This window comes from Hordeum vulgare, chromosome 5H, assembly GCF_904849725.1.
Source record: "Hordeum vulgare subsp. vulgare chromosome 5H, MorexV3_pseudomolecules_assembly, whole genome shotgun sequence".
Lineage (NCBI taxonomy): Eukaryota > Viridiplantae > Streptophyta > Magnoliopsida > Poales > Poaceae > Hordeum > Hordeum vulgare.
Window position 1 is genome coordinate 302,595,405 of NC_058522.1, and position 21,335 is coordinate 302,616,739.

Here is a 21,335-nt window from a genome sequence, read left to right on the forward strand (position 1 = left end):
GCTTCGAATAATCAGATAATCCACGTCGATACAGCCGGTACGGGTACAGCCAATACGGTTTTCTTTTAGATCGGGTACGGCCCAAATACGTGGGGAGGTGCTACTCCCACGGTCTCAATGCGTTAGGTATCGGAAGACATACAAATACCCCATGAACCGTCAGATTCTGAATAGATCATCCCAACCGCATCCCAACCGCAAAACTAGAATTTTAATCCTCTGAATACCAGGCAAATCATTCCGTAAGGCTGTTTTGATGATTTTGAACACCCGGTTTTGCATACGTGGCACGGGCAGTTGAGCACTTTAATTGAGGGGTTGCCATATCGGCAATACTTGGTCTAATTCGCCCCCTCCCTTGCTAGGATTCATCCTCAGTCCCCATTCCCCTTTTCTCTCCTCTGCTCATCCTTCTCCGCCATGGCGAGCTCGAGCTCTTCTCGCGGTTCATCCTCCTGTAGGAATCGCCATAGTTTGGACCCGACAATCCCATACAGAGAGCATCCAATGGATTACGAGCCACCGATTGATTGCGAATGCGGATCTAAAATGCCAAGGTGGATTTCATGGAGTGATGACAACAGTGGAAGAAGATATCACAAGTGCAGGTTTCGGCAAGTATATTTTTGCAACATTTTGCTTATTCCATTTGATTGGCCCTCTTTTGGTTGCTCATATTGGATCCTTTGTTGAAATTGCACAAGATTGGTGGCACTCGTGGTTGTGACTTGTACTACTGGCTGGATGATCCGACAACACCATATTTCACGCGGCTTATTGTGGACTTACGCGATGTTGTATGGGAAAAGAGGGAGGAGAACAAGAGGTTGATGGAAGATCCGAAGAAAGATAGGTTTGAGAAGATGGAGATGCAAAAACTGCAGGAGAAGATTGACATCCAAGCTACTGAAATCAAGACACTCAAGATGAAGATCTAGTCTAATGCACGGCTGTTTAGAAAGATTTTATGGTTTTTTTCCTGATGCATTTGCAATGGTTTTGTTCTTTTGCATTTGCTCAATGTCAGGATAATGAGATTGTATCTATGCAGTAGTGTTGCTATGTATGAATTTCAGTATGTTGTTTCAAGAACCTTTGGAGCTGAGATGCAATAACAGAGTTAGTTCCATGAAAAAATAGTCGTTGAAATTGTAGTAACCCAACATAGGAAATTGCACCAACCCAACATAGGAAATTGCACCAGAATATGACAATGGCATATTGTTCTTCCATTGAAATAGCTCTGTCATTCATCATCCACCATAACTAAATTCAACATGAGCAGTTTTGCACTGACATAATGCCAAAATAGCTCTGACATAATGTAGCGGTTTTGCACTGTCATTCAACATCCACCATAACTAAGGTTTGCATGAGAAAAAGCACATAATTAAAGATGAAGTTTTACATCAACAAGAGCTCAGGCTTAACACTGATGCTACACTTCACCAATGATCTGATTCATAGGAAAATTATCCCCTCCTTCTTGTTAGAAGCCACTCCAACCTCCCATCACCATAAGATGGAATATTTGATGTGCTTGGGTGAGAGTTTGAAGCCCTCAGAGCCACAAATGGTCTTGTTGCTGGTGTTGTTCTCGGAGCCCTTGGAGGTGGTACAGCCCTTGGAGCTGCTGGAGGTGTTGTTGCCCTTGGAGGTGGTGCAGCCCTTGGAGCTGCTGGAAGTGTTGTTGCCCTTAGAGCTGGTTGTGATTTCTGTGATAGCTGGGATGTTGGTGGTTGTGAACTTGTTGTTGGCTGAGAGGATGGCCCTGCTTGCTGAGATGATTTTCTGTTTTTTTATTGCTTTCCTTGTAGTTTTTGGTGCCTGGTCCTACAAAGCAGCAGCAACAATAGTGCATTAGTACATCACAAAGAATTATAGAATGGCAACAACAAATACAAAGATACCCGAGGCATGCCTGCAACTTGTGACTTTGCTCTCCTTCTCTTTGCTGCCTTTACATAGCTGTCATCCTGGGTTTTTTCTAAATGCTTCTTCTTATTGTGTTGTGTACTGCCACATACTGAACATCTCATCTTAACTCATTTTTCTTGAAATTTTGTTGCTTTTGGGCTTATCATAGTATAGTTATCATGTTGCTCAAGTCATAGTTATCACGCTGATCATGCCAAAGTTACCAAGCAAAAAAATTATTCTCACTGATATAACAGGAAAAAAAGGTTCAAATAACCTTGTTTATATACAATAAACAACAACTAAAGGTGGCTTAGTTGGTTATTGGGCTCAAAGTCTAATGAATACCTTGGGTTCAAGTCCCCTTTCTAGCACTTTTATGTCCAATTGTTTATAGTTCTATTGCTTCAACAACAATCTATATAGTTGCGAACAGTTGCAACTTTAAGCTAGTTTATACAATGTGTCCGGATGCTTTCTATCTAGATTTTGTTTCAGCAGAACTTCCTGAACCTTTTAGTAAAAGGGCGCACAAATCACATAACCGCAAAATCAACTCCTGGTACTATCTTTCAAGTAAAGATAAGCCATGCTTAGAGAACATATAGAACACATCACCTGCTTCTCACTCAACTAGTGAAGGTGTATAACAATACTGACTTCTAGCACACAAGAACTAACTAAAACATCCATCCAATGCAGATTAAAATGGAGTATGTGTTTCTCAAAAAACGAAAATTACACAAATCAAGTCCAAGATCAAATACTGCAACTTAAATTTGAATATGAAACACAATGACTTTATGCTGGCACGGTTGACAAAGTCACCTTCAGAGAGAGAGAGAGAGAGGCATGTTGAAGCATTATTTGTTGACAGGCACATCCATGAATGTTTGCTTTGAAATGGCAACTGCGTTCAAGATGGTCATTTTTAGAGCCGTTTTGACCTACCTTGAACTTCAACTGCAACCAAGTATCCATCTCTACAGCAATCACGTATCTTCTTAAGCCACATGACTCAGCAGTAGTGCCATGAAAGAGTGGAATTTCCTGACCTGACCCGCCAACAAATACAAACAAACTGAGCGACAAATTGAATCCATTCTGCACTTTCAATATGAGAACATCTATCGTGGCTTCCACAGCATTGTAAACACGTGCCAAAGTGTTGTCAACTGCACCACAATCGCAATTAATGCGATTTGTGAATGACATAGAAGGCGTGGTTAGGTCACAGTAATCTGTCGCGCCGCGAATCAATGTTAGATCATCTTCTTCTTTCTCTCTTGTCTTGATCCTGATGTCAAATTCAACTAGAACAGAGGAATTCATTGCGATGCGTCGCTTAGGGCCTGTCATCTCAACGAGAGAACCCTGCAAAATTATTATTATTTAGTAGGTGCTCATAAAATTAAGTATTACTTAAAGCATATACTTGTCTTTCTAGCCAATTGAAAAAGGATCTCATACATGGCAGCATAGAATAATTTAAATTCTTCCCTACAAACATAAATCGGGCTGAACATGAAACTTAACACTTGCTAAATCACACAAAGATAATTAACCATAAACTTGCTCAATATATGCAAGGATAGCCCCATCTTTGTCTAATATCCTCAAAGGCACATGTATGCACATATAAAAATCCTCAAAGTGGAACCTGTTAGGTTGATCTCTCGTTCAATGGGCCCAACGGCCCATTGGAACCTTGACCCACGCCCTGATTGGGGGCGTCCAGCCCAAGCAAGGTTGGTGGGCCCCTGTCGCGCAGTGCTATAAAGAGGAGGTGGGGACCATGGCACAAGATATGAGGTTCGCCGCCGCCACTAGTTCCCCACTCTCAACCCTAATCTGATCCAGAGGGTAGCACTGAAGCGATGGGAAGTCCATCACCGCCGCTACCGCATCTCTCTCTCCTTCCCCACTGTTGTCACCACCTCACGACGGTCGCTGGAGGGAGCTCATCGAGTTCACCATAAGGTAATAAATCACTATCTCATCCCGAACACATCTAGCCTAAGATCCACTCGATCTATCAATGGTATCATGAGCCAAGTTGGCATTAGTTGTGTTTTCGGATGAAACATGTACAGAAAAGTTTTTCCTCCCCATTAAGAACCCTAGAAGAGGGCAAAGACCAGATGAAAAGCAAAAGAAAAGAAAAGTCACTGGATTCCTATCCGGCAAAGAGCGCCGCCTCGGCCGCGCCTATTCCTCTCGATCCCCACACGCATCGACAAGCCGAGGTGTGGGGAAGAAGAACCCACCTCCTCGGAGGCAAAGTATGGATCTGATTAGATCCAAAAGGAAAACAAACAAAAGAATCATATTGAATCCGAAAAAGGCAAAAAAAGAGGGGAACATGCAAAACAAAGAAAGCCACCCCTCCGGGGGCAAAGTACATGCACCGTTGTCATGCCGTTCGACGGCGGCGCGCTTCCGCTAAGGGAAACGCGCCACCGGCGAATGGGAGGCAACGGCGCAAAGACCACGACGCATCGGAACGAAAGGAGAAGAGGCACCACGGCCAACCCACTCGACGGCTACGCGCTCCTCGCAAGGGAATGCGCAACCGGCGAAAAGGGAGGCCACGGTGCCGAAAACTTAACACCGGCGCTCTGCCTCTCTCTCAGAAGTAGAAGGGGGAGGAGGGGCTGGTCGAGCAAGGCAAAGACGCGCAGGAAAGAGGCGACGAGAAGGGAACATCGTTGCGGGCTGCCTCGAGGCTCGGGCGACAGGAAGGGAACGCCGCTACGGAGGGAGTGCACGGCGCCGGATCTGGCTGTTGCCTGCGCGAGAGAAGGAAGGAGAGGGCAGGTGCGTGCGGTGAGGCGGTCCATGACCCCGACGCCGACGACTGTCGCTCGCAGGCTCTAGGAGCGAGCGGTGCGATAGGAATGGACCGGGTGGCCCTCGTGGCCGCAGCCGGTGGCTGGGGCTTGCAGCCACTCGGGTTGTTCAAGGCTAGGGCGTCACAGGCCACTGCCAAGACGAGCGACGCGAGAAAGGTTCAGGAGGAGCTACGCTCACGAGAAAGAACGGCGCGTGGGGGAGGGAGAGAATGGATCGAGGGTTTCCCCACGCCTCATGCTGCCGGTTTTGTTCAAGTGAAAGAACCGGCCGGCCGTTCGATTCAGATCGACGGTCAGGATCCTAACCCTAGCGCCGGATCGGGCTGTTGGGCCACCTGAGCCGGAATGGGCTGGCAAAAGCCAATGCCCTAGGCTCTGGTGCTGGGTGGCTGGGCTAGTTTCGGCCCAGAGAGGCCCTGTCCAATTTCTTTTTTAAAAAGGAGAGTTGCTAATCTGTCCAGTTTGAGGCAGATTTGAAAATAGTTAATCCTATGCATATTTTCCAACGAAAATATGTTTAGAAAATAGCAAAGAAAAATGTTCGAAGTTCCTGTAAAAGCAATGTTGATTTTTCTGAAAAGAAAAATAAATGGTTCTGAAAATAAAAGAAGATTTTCAGAAAAAGAAAAGTTTATGAATTTTATAAAAGGGATTATAAAGTTCATGAATTTTTAATTATTACATAATATTTTTCTGTAATAGTAACATGATTTTTCTGAAAAGAAAAATAAAGGGTTCTGAAAATAAAAGAAAGATTTTCAGAAAAAGAAAAATTCATGGATTTTATAAAAGAGATTATAAAGTTCATGAATTTTTAATTTTAACAGAATAATTTTCTGTAAAGGTGTATGAATTTTTATATTCACGTTTTTCCGCTGCAAAGTAAATGTTTAATCCTCCAATTAAATTGGAATCAATGGGAAAATTTAATTGGAAGAACTGTTATTAGCAAAGTTTTTCCCTTGTGGGTGAAATAAGATTCAAACAGTTTCCGCTATGACAATAGAATGATGTTTGTTTTTAAAGTTAAGATATGGTATTGTTGTTTTCTGACCAACGTTGATGATAACAATACTATAATTGTATGAGTCATCTTATGTTCAAAGCTTAAATCTGTGATAAATTTTTGTATCAAGGTGATCAATTTTCAGAGCACAGATAAAGAAATGCATATTTCGCATATTTCTGCTGCAATATGGTTAATGATGATGATTATTTCTTAGCAAAGTTGTTCGATAGAAATACTATCATCACATTGTTTATGAGTTATATGCATTATTTCCATTTCTGCCCAACGGTGATATGGAATTAATGCAGAAGAATGATGTTTTATTCTAATTCTACCACAACGGTGATTTAGAATATACAAAAAGGGTTTTAAAAGGTTTAATGTGCATAATTTTAACCAGACCAACGTAGGGTTATTTTTTATGCTCATTATTGTTTGTTTATTTGCTAAGCTCTCCGAGACTAAAAGTTTTCTTTTCATGCTTTCACTCAAGAAAGCGAATGTTTGGGTACTAGTGACCCGAAAGATGGAAAGAAAGGTCATAACTTGAGGGAATAAATCCTCTCTAAAGAATGACTTCACAAGAAAAGAACTATTGGATATTAATTCAAGAAAAGAAAAGACATATATCATTGAGAGTCTTGGTTGACGAATGTCTTTCATGTACTCTCTATGAATAAGTCTTCCTTTTCAGTCAACACGATTGAGATACATGCATGCTTAATTTGACCAACATCGGATCAAGCATGTGTGTCAAAGGAATTCAGATTTATTTCTGAATTTGATGTAGTCAAAAGAGCCAATTATGGCATTTATGTCCCTTACAGGGAATTACCCGCATGGCGGGAAAAGTCTGGGAAAAATGCATGCGTAACCGGGTAAAGTTGACATTGTATTATGTCAACAATCCATGTATGGCGGGAGAAATTTTGGCAAAGGCCTTATCCTGTATGACAGGAGAAAGTTATGATGACTCATGTGCGGTTAATGTGTCCCACTATGGGAGAAAAGTATGAAGTAGCTATTAAGCTTTCCTAGTATTGACCATACACCTTATGTGTAACGGCCATTATGCAATCACTAAATCCAGAAAGGATAAAAGTAACAGACGGACCTAAAGACAAGAATGATATGCAAGTGTGACTTGCAAAAGTGACAACTATAAAGAACTCTGTTGAGTTTCTGAAATGAAATGAGGAAAAAGTACTCCCATACTAGTTAACTTATAACTTCATTTTACATGAAGTGATAAGATGAATGAGCTAGATAATCAAAGTTTCCTCATTTCACAAGAACTATGAATGGGTTTCAAAATTGTGCCAGAAAAGTTCCTGCCACATTTCGAGGGGGAGATAAAGACATGAAATACATTGTAGTTTATTTCATGACTCCTGTGTACTTTAGATGATGTGATGCACATTACTCCTCTGTACTTTAGACGATGTGATGCACATTATGCATCTAAAATGATCCATTAATGAAGAATGTGATTGTCAAGGGGAGTACGACAGTCATTAGAATATCATCATTATGATACCCCTAAAGAAAAGAAACAGTTGTATTTCCGGATCTTTTATAGTTCCGAAAGCAGACTAAGGAATACAAGAGTGGTGCTTAAAGTGCCATAAAGAAGAAAGTTTAAAGATACGCCATTTCTTTAGTGAAGATGGAGTAATCTGGGGGAGCATGTTGTATGACCTATACAACAGCTATTGTTAGCTCTACAAGGGATCTTGTGATATAGGTCCCTGTAATACCTATTGCCTTTTGGAAATGGATGACTATAGAATTAATTTGCCTTTTGGCAATGACAGAGCAACGACAACCCCATATGAAAGAAGTGCTAGTACTTGAGACTTTGATGGTCTCTAGGAATGTGAAAATCAGGTACTTGTGATTACTATAAAGTCTATGTTAGTGAAATTCCACCATTTGAATTTCACTAACATAGACTTTATGAAGGGTCTACAAGGCAAATGTGACTCCAAAGGAAATATGTAAAGGTGTAAAACGTGACTTAAATCGAAAGATTTTGTGCAAAGAAAATGAGAGGACAATTGCATTCATGCAAAGTTATAGAATGGGAAATTCGTTTCCCAATTCCTATGCATGTGGATGATGTCCTACTTGCTAGTGGCGATGTCAATCTACTACAGGAGGAGAAAAGAAGTTCTTGTCCTCAAAGTTCAAAAGAATGAAAGGGGGTATTAGGAATGTTGCATGGACATGCTAAGAAAGATCTCTAAAGTATGCATACGAGAAAACCTACGCCTATTCTTATAGTCAAGGGTAATGGAACTGGAAACTATGGTGTTTCAAAAGTTAATAAGAAAAGATTGTAAACGAATATGGTACCATATGCTTCAGTTGTTGGAAGCTCAAGATATTACCCTGACACAGTTCACGTATATATCCGGGTTGTTTTGGCAATGTCCAGTCCATAGATAAATCAATGGAATGGAGTCAAAGATATCGGCCTCATGCTGAAAGAAATAAGTGCTCTCAAAAGATCGTGAGTACAAAGGGAGGACTTGTGAAATGTATAGCGAAATCCACAATTGTCGCTAACTTTCATACTCGGAGTTTTGTGTGGAAAATCTCCAAATGAGTGAAACGATTGTCATCAATGTGATGCAATGATATGTTATAGTTTGATATGAGGCTGACGGACAGGAAAAATGGTTAAGGTTACGTGTACCCGGAGTTGATAATGGTTGACAACAACGATAACCATTTTAAGATATTTCGCTCCTATCACAACGAGTCAGGTGTTGATGCCAAACACACTCACAAAGAGTTACGTGTTGTGAGGGAGAAAGTCCGGAATTATGGAAAAATGCTTGAAGCATAAAAGCAACAAACAAGTGTTTGCAGATCTGCTTATCAAAGGCTTACCGCCTAGTGTGTTCGGAGAACACACAGTCGACACGGGTTTTATGGTATAGTCTAATATTTCCGGACAATAAAGGGCCCAAGGTTAAAGAATCTGTCTCAAAATAGAGAGGTACATTGTGGCTATCTGATTCCATCGACAATTGAGCTATGACGATGAAACATGCCCTATGTATTGATCTGTTGCAAAAGGAGTAAAGTTAAAAGCATATGATGAGATCAAGGGGGAGAATGTTAGGTTGATCTCTCGTTCAATGGGCCCATTGGCCCATTGGAACCTTGACCCATGCCCTGATCGGGGGCGTCCAGCCCAAGCAAGGCTGGTGGGCCCGTGTCGCGCAGTGCTATAAAGAGGAGGTGGGGACCATGGCACAAGATACGAGGTTCACCGCTGCCACTGGTTCCCCACTCTCAACCCTAATCCAATCCAGAGGGTAGCACTGAAGCGATGGGAAGTCCATCACCACCGCTACCGCATCTCTCTCTCCTTCCCCACCATCGTCATCACCTCACGACAGTCACTGGAGGGAGCTCATCGAGTTCACCATAAGGTAATAAATCACTATCTCATCCCGAACACATCTAGCCTAAGATCCACGGGATCTATCAGAACCATTATCACCAACCCGCACATCTTTGTTCTTTATTATTATAAAGGGAAGTTGGTTAATTCTTTATGAAAGAATCGCTTAAGTTCGGGAGTGACAAAACAGAGATGTTGAAGAAAGAATATCAGGACCACCTGGGCCCAATGGAGGAACCAGAAGAACAAGAGGGAGGTCTGTTTGATCATGAATCTAGTGGTCATTCTACTTCTGCTAATAGTAATTCTGTCAAAAATGATGCAGAGGAAGTGTGTGAACAACCAATTGTGCTTGATGGTACTAATGTGGAAAGGAGGAGGTGGCTATCAGGAATCTCTTTACTTATTGTTGGTTCACAGGATGTGCGTGTCCAATCCACTGATGATATTACTGGAGATGCTGCTGCTCCACGCAATGGTACTGAAGCTCAAAGGGGAGCTGCTCGAGCAACAAGAAATAGTGCGAGAATTGCTCAAATGGGAGTGGGTCATGAGACGTGATAGGGTTGAAGACAGAGAGCTGCTAGGAAGGTGAATGAACATAATTTGGAAGGTAATACTATCTCCACTAAAAACTCCTTTTCTGTTTTATCTCATGATGATATCTGTTAAAGCTTTTGAAATAGGGATTGACTGTGATTTACTTCCTCTAGGAACATTTGATACTACGAGGGATCTAGAAATAGCTAGGTCAATAACATCATAAGAATTGTAATAGATGATATTGTTGATGATTTTACCGTGGTAGTCTCTAGATCTCTAGATCCAGTTTGAAAAAGCAGAAGAAAATGGAAAAATTACAGAGCAGAAGGAAGATAAGCACGTAGATTTGAATCAAGGGGGGAGGGGGGAGTTGTTGAATCCCATCCTATGCATGGCCCACGGTCAAGAGTGTGTATGTGTCCCGTGTGTGGAGCATGGCCCACAGTTAGGAGAGTGCGTGTGTATCCCGCCAGCTATGGCTTAATTTTAAGGGTGTGTGTGGCTGAGGAACGCAGCGAATGAGAAAAGTGTGAACTCCTTTCCCCTCTCCCAAGCTTACCCTCACATGCTTTGCTCCTCTCGTCCTCCCCCCTAGTTCATCTCCGATCTCCCCCCACTTTTCTAGATTGGATCGTGACAAAATGATAGGTCGGATATGGACTTGTAGGTAAGAAGGGTTTGGCTAATTACTTGCAGGAAATATTAAGCGATAATGAAGTGGATTCTATGGGGCTACATGAAACAATGAAGAGAAATTATTCTGCAAGTTTCTTCAGGAAGATTGATCATACTTGTTCACGAGGATTGATCATACTGATCATTTTTCCTCGCACTAGATTCCCTCTGTTGGAATCCTGTAGATTTAACGTTACTCGTACTTCTCGAGGGAGATTTCCTATCAAAACAGGGCCATTATCATTTTCTATGAAGCCGCTCAAGAGGAGAACAAGAGAGGTTTTCTAATTGATCTTGTTGGTGGTGATTTCAACTTGATTAGATCTGCTAGGAAAACAACGGTGTTTTCCACAATAACAGTCATACTGCTATATTTAACTGCATCGATGCTTATGAACTTAGTGTTCAAGTTGTGGATCTACTAGGCATAGATAGATCCGGTACAAACCCGTGATTGTACCTTGTCCTAAGCCGGATGAGCTCGCACTGTTCTCCATCAGTGTGGTAGCGATGGCGGTGATGGAGAAGAAGGGTTAGGCGTAGGTGGAGCTTCCCGTGAGCACCGCGCTTAACCTAGACCGGATAGGTATGTCGGTAGGGGTGTGACGGTGGTGAATCTCGTAGTTCGTGCCCCGGCACCCCACCGTCCTTTATATAGCGCTGGTCACAGGGGCCCACCAACCATAATGGGTTGGGCGCCCCCGATTAGGGCGCATAGATCAAGTCCCGGTGGGCCGTTGGGCCCACGCGGTGAGAGATCAATCTAACACTCTCCCCCTTGATCTTGACTTTTACTTTTGACTTTATACCTTTTATTTATTCCATCACATATAAGCATGTAGAGCATGTCTCATCGTCACAGCTTAATTGCCGATAGAATCATACATCTACAACACACTTTTGTCTTGAAACAAATTCATTTACTTTTGGGCCTCTTATAATCCATGAATCATAGGCTTTCCATCAAACCCATGCCGGCTAGGTGTTCCTTGAACACACTGGATGGTAAGCCTTTCATTAGCGGATCCGCAAGCATATACTTCGTACTTATATGCTCAAGACTTATAGTTTGATCCTGGATTTTATCTTTCACAACGTAATACTTTATATCTGTTGTCTTGGAAGCATTACTAGACTTGTTGTTGTGAGCATAGAATACTGCGGGCTGGTTGTCACAGTATATCTTTAGTGGCTTGTGAATACAATCTACCACTTTCAAGTCGGGTATAAACTTCTCTAACCATATCACCTGCCCGGTGGCTTCAAAGCATGCTATGAACTCTGCTTGCATCGTGGATGATGCAACTATGGTCTCTTTTGAGATTTTCCATGAAATAGCCCCCCCCCCCCCGCGCGAAAGTGAACACGTACCCAGACATGGATTTTCTATCATCTCTATCTCCCGCAAAATCTGCGTCTGAGTACCCTTTTATCTCTAGGGACTCAGATCTCCTGTATGTTAGCATGATTTCTTTTGTGCCTTGCACATAACGCAGACCTTTCGTTGCCATTTTCTAGTGCTCTTGGCCTGGATTTGCTTGATATCTACCGAGTACCCCGGTGATAAATGCCAAGTCAGGGCGTGTGCACACTTGTGCATACTGTAAACTTCCAACAGCCGAAGTATACGGTATTCTTTTCATTTCATCGATCTCGTACTTATTCCTGGGACATTGGTGATTCCCAAAACTATCGCCCTTGACTATTGGAGCAGGTGTGGCTTTACACTTATGCATATTATACTTTTGGAGAACTTTCTCTAAATATGCTTTCTGCGAAAGTCCTAAGACTCCATTTTTCCTGTCTCGGTGAATTTCAATGCCCAAAACATATGATGCATCACCAAGGTCTTTCATGTCGAAGTTCGAGGATAAAAACATCTTTGTCTCTTGTAGTAGACTAATACATTGCTTGGAAGCAAGATATCATCCACATACAAGATTAGGAAAATATATTTCCCATGTTTATGTTGGAATTATGCCCTAGAGGAATGATAAATAAGTTATTATTATAATTCATTTATTATTCATGCTATAATTGTGTTGAATGAAGACTTAGATACATGTGTGGATACATAGACAAAACACTGTCCCTAGCAAGCCTCTAGTTGGCTAGCCAGTTGATCACGGATAGTCAGGGTCCTCCGACTATGTACAAGGTGTTGTTGCTTGATAACTGGATCACATCATTGGGTGAATCATGTGATGGACTAGACCCAAACTAATAGACGTAGCATGTTGATCATGTCATTTTGTTGCTACTGTTTTCTGCGTGTCAAGTATTTATTCCTATGACCATGAGATCATATAACTCACTGACACCGGAGGAATGCTTTGTGTGTATCAAACGTCACAACATAACTGGGTGACTATAAAGATGCTCTACGGGTATCTCCGAAGGTGTCCGTTGAGTCAGTATGGATCAAGACTGGGATTTGTCACTCCGTGTGACGGAGAGGTATCTCGGGGCCCACTCGGTAATAAAACATCACACACAAGCCTTGCAAGCAATATGACTTATTGTAAGTCACGGGATCTTGTATTACGGAACGAGTAAAGAGACTTGCCGGTAAACGAGATTGAAATAGGTATGCGGATACTGACGATCGAATCTCGGGCAAGTAACATACCGAAGGACAAAGGGAATGACATACGGGATTATATGAATCCTTGGCACTGAGGTTCAAACGATAAGATCTTCGTAGAATATGTAGGCTCCAATATGGGCATCCAGGTCCCGCTATTGGATATTGACCGAGGAGTCCCTCGGGTCATGTCTACATAGTTCTCGAATCCGCAGGGTCTGCACACTTAAGGTTCAGCGTTGTTTTATGCGTATTTGAGTTATATGGTTGGTTACCGAATGTTGTTCGGAGCCCCGGATGAGATCACAGACATCACGAGTGTTTCCAGAATGGTCCGAAGACGAAGATTGATATATAGGATGACCTCATTTGATTACCGGAAAGTTTTCGGCATTACCGGGAATGTACCGGGAGTGATGAATGGGTTCCGGATGTTCACCAGGGGGGGGGCAGCCCATCCCGGGGAAGCCCATAGGCATTAGGGATGCCGCACCAGCCCTTAGTGGGATGGTGGGCAAGCCCAAGAAGGCCCGTGCACAGGAGATAATAAAAATCAAAGAGAAAAAAGGGGAAGTCGGAAGGAAGGGAAGGACTCCACCCTCCAATCCTAGTTGGACTAGGATTGGAGGAGGATTCCTCCTCCCCTCGTTCGGCCGAACCCCTTGGGGCTCCTTGAGCCTCAAGGCAAGGCCCCTCCCCTCCCTCCTATATATACTGAGGTATTAGGGCTGATTTGAGACAACTTTGCCACGGCAGCCCGACCACATACCTCCACGGTTTTTCCTCTAGATCGCGTTTATGCGGAGCTCGGGCGGAGTCCTGCTGAGATAAGATCACCACCAACCTCCGGAGCACCGTCACGCTGCCGGAGAACTCATCTACCTCTCCGCCTCTCTTGCTGGATCAAGAAGGCCGAGATCATCGTCGAGCTGTACGTGTGCTGAACGCGGAGGTGCCATCCGTTCGGCACTAGATCGGAGCGGATCGTGGGACGGATCGCTGGACGGTTCGTGGGACGGTTCGCGGGGTAGATCGAGGGACGTGAGGACGTTCCACTACATCAACCGCATTTATTAATGCTTCCTGCTGTGCGATATACTAGGGTACATAGATATGAAATCCCCCTCGTAGATGGACATCACCATGATAGGTCTTCGTGCGCGTAGGAATTTTTTGTTTCCCATGCGCCGTTCCCCAACAGTGGCATCATGAGCTAGGTTCATGCGTAGTTGTATCTCGAGTAGAACACAAAAGTTTTTGTGGGTGGTGATGTGCGATTTGCTGCCCTCCTTAGTCTTTTCTTGATTCCGCGGTATTGTTGGATCGAAGCGGCTCGGACCGACATTACTCGTACGCTTACGAGAGACTGGTTTCATCGCTACGAGCAACCCCGTTGCTCAAAGATGACTGGCGAGTGTCGGTTTCTCCAACTTTAGTTGAATCGGATTTGACCGAGGAGGTCCTTGGATGAGGTTAAATAGCAATTCATACATCTCCGTTGTGGTGTTTGCTTAAGTAAGATGCGATCCTACTAGATACCCATGGTCACCACGTAAAACATGCAACAACAATTAGAGGACGTCTAACTTGTTTTTGCAGGGTATGCTTGTGATGTGATGTGGACGACGATGTGATGTGATATATTGGTTGTATGAGATGATCATGTTGTAATAGTTAATATCGACTTGCACGTCGATGGTACGGCAACCGGCAGGAGCCATAGGGTTGTCTTTAAACTAATGTTTGTGCTTGCAAATGCGTTTACTATATTGCTAGGATGTAGCTTTAGTAGTAATAGCATGAGTAGCACGACAACCCCGACGGCAACACGTTGATGGAGATCATGGTGTGGCGCCGGTGACAAGAAGATCGTGGCGGTGCTTTGGTGATGGAGATCAAGAAGCACGTGATGATGGCCATATCATGTCATTTACGAATTGCATGTGATGTTAATCCTTTTATGCACCTTATTTTGCTTAGAACGACGGTAGCATTATGAGGTGATCTCTCACTAAAATTTCAAGACGAAATTGTGTTCTCCCCGACTGTGCACCGTTGCTACAGTTCGTCGTTTTGAGACACCACGTGATGATCGGGTGTGATAGACTCAACGTTCACATACAACAGGTGCAAAACAGTTGCACACGTGGAACACTCGGGTTAAGCTTGACGAGCCTAACATGTGCAGACATGGCCTCAGAACACATGAGACCGAAAGGTTGATCATGAATCATATAGTTGATATGATTAGCATAGGGATGCTTACCACTGAAACTATCCTCAACTCACGTGATGATCGGACTTGAGCTAGTGGAATTGGATCATGAACCACTAAAATGACTAGAGAGATGTACTTTTTGAGTGGGAGTTTAGCAAGTAATTTGATTAGTTAAACTCTAATTATCTTGAACATAGTCTAAGTCCACTTTGAATATATTTGTGTTGTAGATCAATGGCTCACGCGACAGTCACCCTGAATTTTAATACGTTCCTAGAGAAAGCTAAGTTGAAAGATGATGGAAGCAACTTTGTAGACTGGGCTCGTAATCTTAAGTTGCTCCTGCAAGGTGGGAAGAAGGATTATTTCCTTAATGCTACGCTAGGAGATGAACCACCCGCTACGGCTGACCAAGATGTTAAGAACGCTTGGTTAACACGTAAGGAGGACTACTCAGTAGTTCAATGTGCAGTCTTGTATGGCTTAGAGCCAGGACTTCAACATCGCTTTGAGTGTCATGGAGCATATGAGATGTTCCAGGAGTTGAAGTTTATCTGTCAGAAGAACGCCCGGATCGAGAGGTATGAGACCTCCGATAAATTCTATGCTTGAAAGATGGAGGAGAATTCGTCTGTCAGTGAACATGTGCTCAAAATGTTTGGGTACTCAAACCGTCTAGCTGAGCTGGGGATTGAACTCCCACAAGAGGCTATCATTGACAGAATTCTTCAATCACTGCCGCCAAGCTATAAGGGCTTTGTGTTGAACTATAACATGCAAGGGATGAACAAGTCACCCGGCGAGTTATTCGCGATGCTGAAAGTCGCAGAGTCGGAACTCCGTAAAGAGCATCAAGTGTTGATGGTGAATAAGACCACTAGTTTCAAGAGAAACGACAAAGGAAAGAAGGGCAATTCGAAGAAGAGCGGCAAGCCTGTTGCCAATCTGACGAAGAAACCCAAAGCTGGACCTAAGCCTGAAACAAAGTGCTATTATTGCAAGGGTATGGGTCACTGGAAGCGCAACTGCCCCAAGTATCTGGCTGATAAGAAGGCGGCCAAAGAAAAACTAGGTATATTTGATATACATGTTATTGATGTGTACTTAACCAGCTCTCGTAGTAGTGCATGGGTATTTGATACCGGTTCCGTTGCTCATATTTGCAACTCGAAACAGGAACTGCGGAATAAGCGAAGGCTGACAAAGGATGAAGTGACGTGGCGCGTGGGAAATGGTTTCAAGGTTGATGCAATCGCCGTCGGCACAGTTTCACTTCTATTACCATCAGGATTAGTTACGAACTTAAATAATTGTTTTTTAGTGCCTGCGTTAAGCATGAACATTATATATGGATCTTGTTTATTGCGAGACAGTTACTCGTTTAAGTCAGAGAATAATGGTTGTTCTATTTCTATTAGTAATATCTTTTATGGTCATGCACCCAATGTGAGAGGATTGTTCATACTGAATCTTGATAGTGATAATACACATATACATAACATTGAGACCAAAAGAGTTAGAGTTAACAATGATAGCGCCATGTTTTTATGGCACTGCCGCTTAGGTCATATTGGTGTAAAGCGCATGAAGAAACTCCATACCGGTAGACTTTTGGAGTCACTTGACTTTGATTCACTTGACACGTGCGAACCATGCCTCATGGGCAAGATGACTAAAACTCCGTTCTCCGGAACAATGGAGCGTGCAAGTGACTTGTTGGAAATTATACATACCGATGTGTGTGGTCCGATGAGTGTGGAGGCACGCGACGAATATCGTTATTTTCTCACTTCACTGACGATTCGAGTAGATATGGTTATGTCTACTTGATGAAGCACAAGTCTGAAACATTTGAAAAGTTCAAGCAATTTCAGAGTGAAGTTGAAAATCACCATAACAAGAAGATCAAGTTCCTACAATCTGATCGTGGGGGTGAATATCTGAGTTTCGAGTTTGGTGCTCACTTAAGACAATGTGGAATTGTTTCACAATTGACATCGTGTGGAACACCATAGCGTAATGGTGTCTCCGAACGTCATAATCGTACTTTATTAGAGATGGTGCGATCTATGATGTCTCTTACCGATTTGCCATTATTGTTTTGGGGTTATGCATTAGAAACAGCTGCATTCACTTTAAATAGGGCAACATCAAAATCCGTTGAGACGACACCATATGAACTGTGGTATGACAAAAGACCAAAGTTGTCGTTTCTTAAAGTTTGGGGATGTGATGCTTATGTCAAAAAGCTTCAGCCTGAAAAGCTGGAACCCGAAGCGGAAAAGTGTGTCTTCATAGGTTACCCAAAAGAGACAGTTGGGTATACCTTCTATCTCAAATCCGAGGGAAAAGTGTTTGTTGCTAAGAACGGAGCTTTTCTCAAGAAGGAGTTTCTCTCGAGAGAATTGAGTGGGAGGAAGATAGAACTTGATGAGGTTGTCGAACCTCTCATCCCTCTAGATGGTGCAGCAGGGCAAGGAGAAACCCCTGTCATTGCGACGCCGGTTGAGGAGGAAGTTAATGATGATGATCATGAAACTCCGAATCAAGTTTCTATCGGACCTCGCAGGTCGACGAGATCGCATACTGCTCCAGAGTGGTACGACAATCCCGTCTTAACAATTATGTTGTTAGACAACAATGAGCGTGTAAATTATTAAGAAGCAATGGTGGGCCCAGATTCCAACAAATGGCTGGAGGCCATGAAGTATGAGATAGGATCTATGTATGAAAACAAAGTGTGGACTTTGGAAGTACTACTTGAAGGCCGCAAGGCTATTCATAACAAATGGATCTTTAAGAAAAAGACGGACGCTGACGGTAATGTGACCGTTTATAAAGCTCGACTTGTGGCAAAGGTTTTTTCACAAGTTCATGGGATTGACTATGATGAGACATTCTCACCCGTAGCGATGCTTAAGTCCGTCCGAATCATGTTAGCAATAGCTGCATTTTTCGATTATGAAATCTGGCAGATGGATGTCAAAACGGCGTTCCTTAATGGTTTCCTTAAGGAAGAGTTGTATATGATGCAACCCGAAGGTTTTGTCGATCCTAAAAATGCTAACAAAGTGTGCAAGCTCCAGCGATCCATTTATGGAATGGTGCAAGCATCTCGGAGTTGGAATAAACGCTTTGATGAGGTGATCAAAGCATTTGGGTTTATACAAGTGGTTGGAGAATCTTGTATTTACAAAAGGGTGAGTGGGAGCTCTGTGGCGTTCCTAATACTATATGTGGATGACATATTACTGATTGTAAACGGCATGGAGTTTTTGCACAGCATAAAGGATTACTTGAATAAAAGTTTCTCTATGAAGGACCTAGGAGAAGCTGCTTACATTCTAGGCATAAAGATCTATAGGGATAGATCAAAACGCCTGATAGGACTTTCACAAAGCACATACCTTGATAAATTTTTGAAGAGGTTCAAAATGGAACAGTCCAAGAAGGGGTTCTTGCCAGTTTTACAAGGTACGAGATTGAGTAAGACTCAGTGCCCAACAACTGATAAAGATAGAGAACATATGAGCACCATCCCCTATGCTTCAGCCATAGGTTCTTTCATGTATGCAATGCTGTGCACTAGACCGGACGTTAGCCTGGCCATAAGTAGGGCACACAGGTTCTAGAGTAATCCAGGAGTGGATCACTGGACGGCGGTCAAGAATATCCTGAAGTACCTAAAAAGGACTAAGGAGATGTTTCTCGTGTATGAAGGTGACGAAGAGCTCGCCGTAAAAGGTTACGTCGATGCAAGCTTTGACACAGATCTGGACGACTCTAAGTTGCATACCGAATATGTATTTATTCTTAATGGGGGCGCGGTAAGCTGGTGCAGTTCCAAGCAAAGCGTCGTAGCTGATTCTACATGTGAAGCGGAGTACATGGCTGCCTCGGAGGCAACTAAGGAGGGTGTCTGGATGAAGCAGTTCATGCCGGATCTTGAAGTGGTGCCAAGCGCACTGAATCCAATGACCTTGTTTTGTGACAACACGGGTGCCATTTCCTTAGCAAAGGAACCACGTTTTCACAAGAAGACCAGACACATCAAACGACGCTTCAACCTCATCCGCGACTACGTCGAGGAGGAGGACGTGAATATATGCAAAGTGCACACGGATCTGAATGTGGCAGACCCGCTAACTAAACCTCTTCCACGGGCAAAGCATGATCAACACCAGAACTGTATGGGTGTTAGATTTATTACAATGTAATTCGCATGGCGATGTGAGGACTAGATTATTGACTCTAGTGCAAGTGGGAGACTGTTGGAATTATGCCCTAGAGGCAATGGTAAATAAGTTATTATTATAATTCCTGGATCAAGATAATCGTTTATTATCCATGCTATAATTGTGTTGAATGAAGACTTAGATACATGTGTGGATACATAGACAAAACACTATCCCTAGCAAGCTTCTAGTTGGCTAGCCAGTTGATCAAGGATAGTCAGGGTCTTCTGACTATGTACAAGGTGTTGTTGCTTGATAACTGGATCACATCATTGGGTGAATCATGTGATGGACTAGACCCAAACTAATAGACGTAGCATGTTGATCGTGTCATTTTTTTGCTACTGTTTTCTGCGTGTCAAGTATTTATTCCTATGACCATGAGATCATATAACTCACTGACACCGGAGGAGTGCTTTGTGTGTATCAAACGTCACAACATAACTGGGTGACTATAAAGATGCTCTACAGGTATCTCCAAAGGTGTCCGTTGAGTTAGTATGGATCAAGACTGGCATTTGTCACTCCGTGTTACGGAGAGGTATCTCGGGGCCCACCCGGTAATACAACATCACACACAAGCCTTGCAAGCAATATGACTTATTGTAAGTCAAGGGATCTTGTATTACGGAACGAGTAAAGAGACTTGCCGGTAAACGAGATTGAAATAGGTATGCGGATACTGACGATCGAATCTCGGGCAAGTAACATACCGAAGGACAAAGGGAATGACATACGGGATTATATGAATCCTTGGCACTGAGGTTCAAACGATAAGATCTTCATAGAATATGTAGGATCCAATATGGGCATCCAGGTCCCGCTATTGGATATTGACCAAGGAGTCCCTCGGGTCATGTCTACATAGTTCTCGAACCCGCAGGGTCTGCACACTTAAGGTTCAGCGTTTTTTTATGCGTATTTGAGTTATATGGTTGGTTAACGAATGTTGTTTGGAGTCCCGGATGAGATCACGGATGTCACGAGGGTTTCCGGAATGGTCCGGAGACGAAGATTGATATATAGGATGACCTCATTTGATTACCGGAAAGTTTTCGGCATTACCGGGAATGTACCGGGAGTGACGAATGGGTTCCGGATGTTCACCGGGGGGGGGGGGGGGGCAGCCCACCCCGAGGAAGCCCATAGGCATTAGGGGTGCCGCACCAGACCTTAGTGGGCTGGTGGGAAAGCCCAAGAAGGCCCGTGCGCAGGAGATAAGAAAAATCAAAGAGAGAAAAAGGGAAGTGGGAAGGAAGGGAAGGACTCCACCTTCCAATCCTAGTTGGACTAGGATTGGAGGAAGATTCCTCCTCCCCCCTTCGGCCGAACCCCTTGGGGATCCTTGAGCCTCAAGGCAAGGCCCCTCCTCTCCCTCCTATATATACTGAGGTATTAGGGCTGATTTGAGACTACTTTGCGACGGCAGCCCGACCACATACCTCCATGGTTTTTCCTCTAGATCGCGTTTCTGCGGAGCTCGGGCGGAGCCCTGCTGAGATAAGATCACCACCAACCTCCGGAGCGCCGTCACTCTGTCGGAGAACTCATCTACCTCTCTGTCTCTCTTGCTGGATCAAGAAGGCCGAGATCATCGTCGAGCTGTACGTGTGCTGAACGCGGAGGTGCCGTCCGTTCGACACTAGATCGGAGCGGATCGTGGGACGGTTCGCGGGGCAGATCGAGGGACGTGAGGACGTTCCACTACATCAATCGTGTTTATTAACGCTTCCTGCTATGCGATATACAAGGGTACGTAGATCTGAAATCCCCCTCGTAGATGGACATCACCATGATAGGTCTTCGTGCGCGTAGGAAATTTTTTGTTTCCCATGCGACGTTCCCCAACAGTTTAAACTTTGTATAAATGTAGTTATCCTCAACATT

General features: G+C 43.5%; 1 protein-coding gene across 1 annotated transcript in view; it reads right to left on the reverse strand.

Moving 5' to 3' along the window:
• Positions 1-2,594: 2,594 nt before the first annotated feature.
• The window catches only part of LOC123395928, an 80,162-nt gene continuing 61,421 nt past the window's right edge, over positions 2,595-21,335 (reverse strand). Inside the window, exon 4 of the mRNA XM_045090952.1 lies at positions 2,595-3,291. Coding sequence (XP_044946887.1) covers positions 2,719-3,291 — 573 coding nt within the window. The 3' untranslated portion in view covers positions 2,595-2,718. The remainder of the gene's footprint in view (positions 3,292-21,335) is intronic.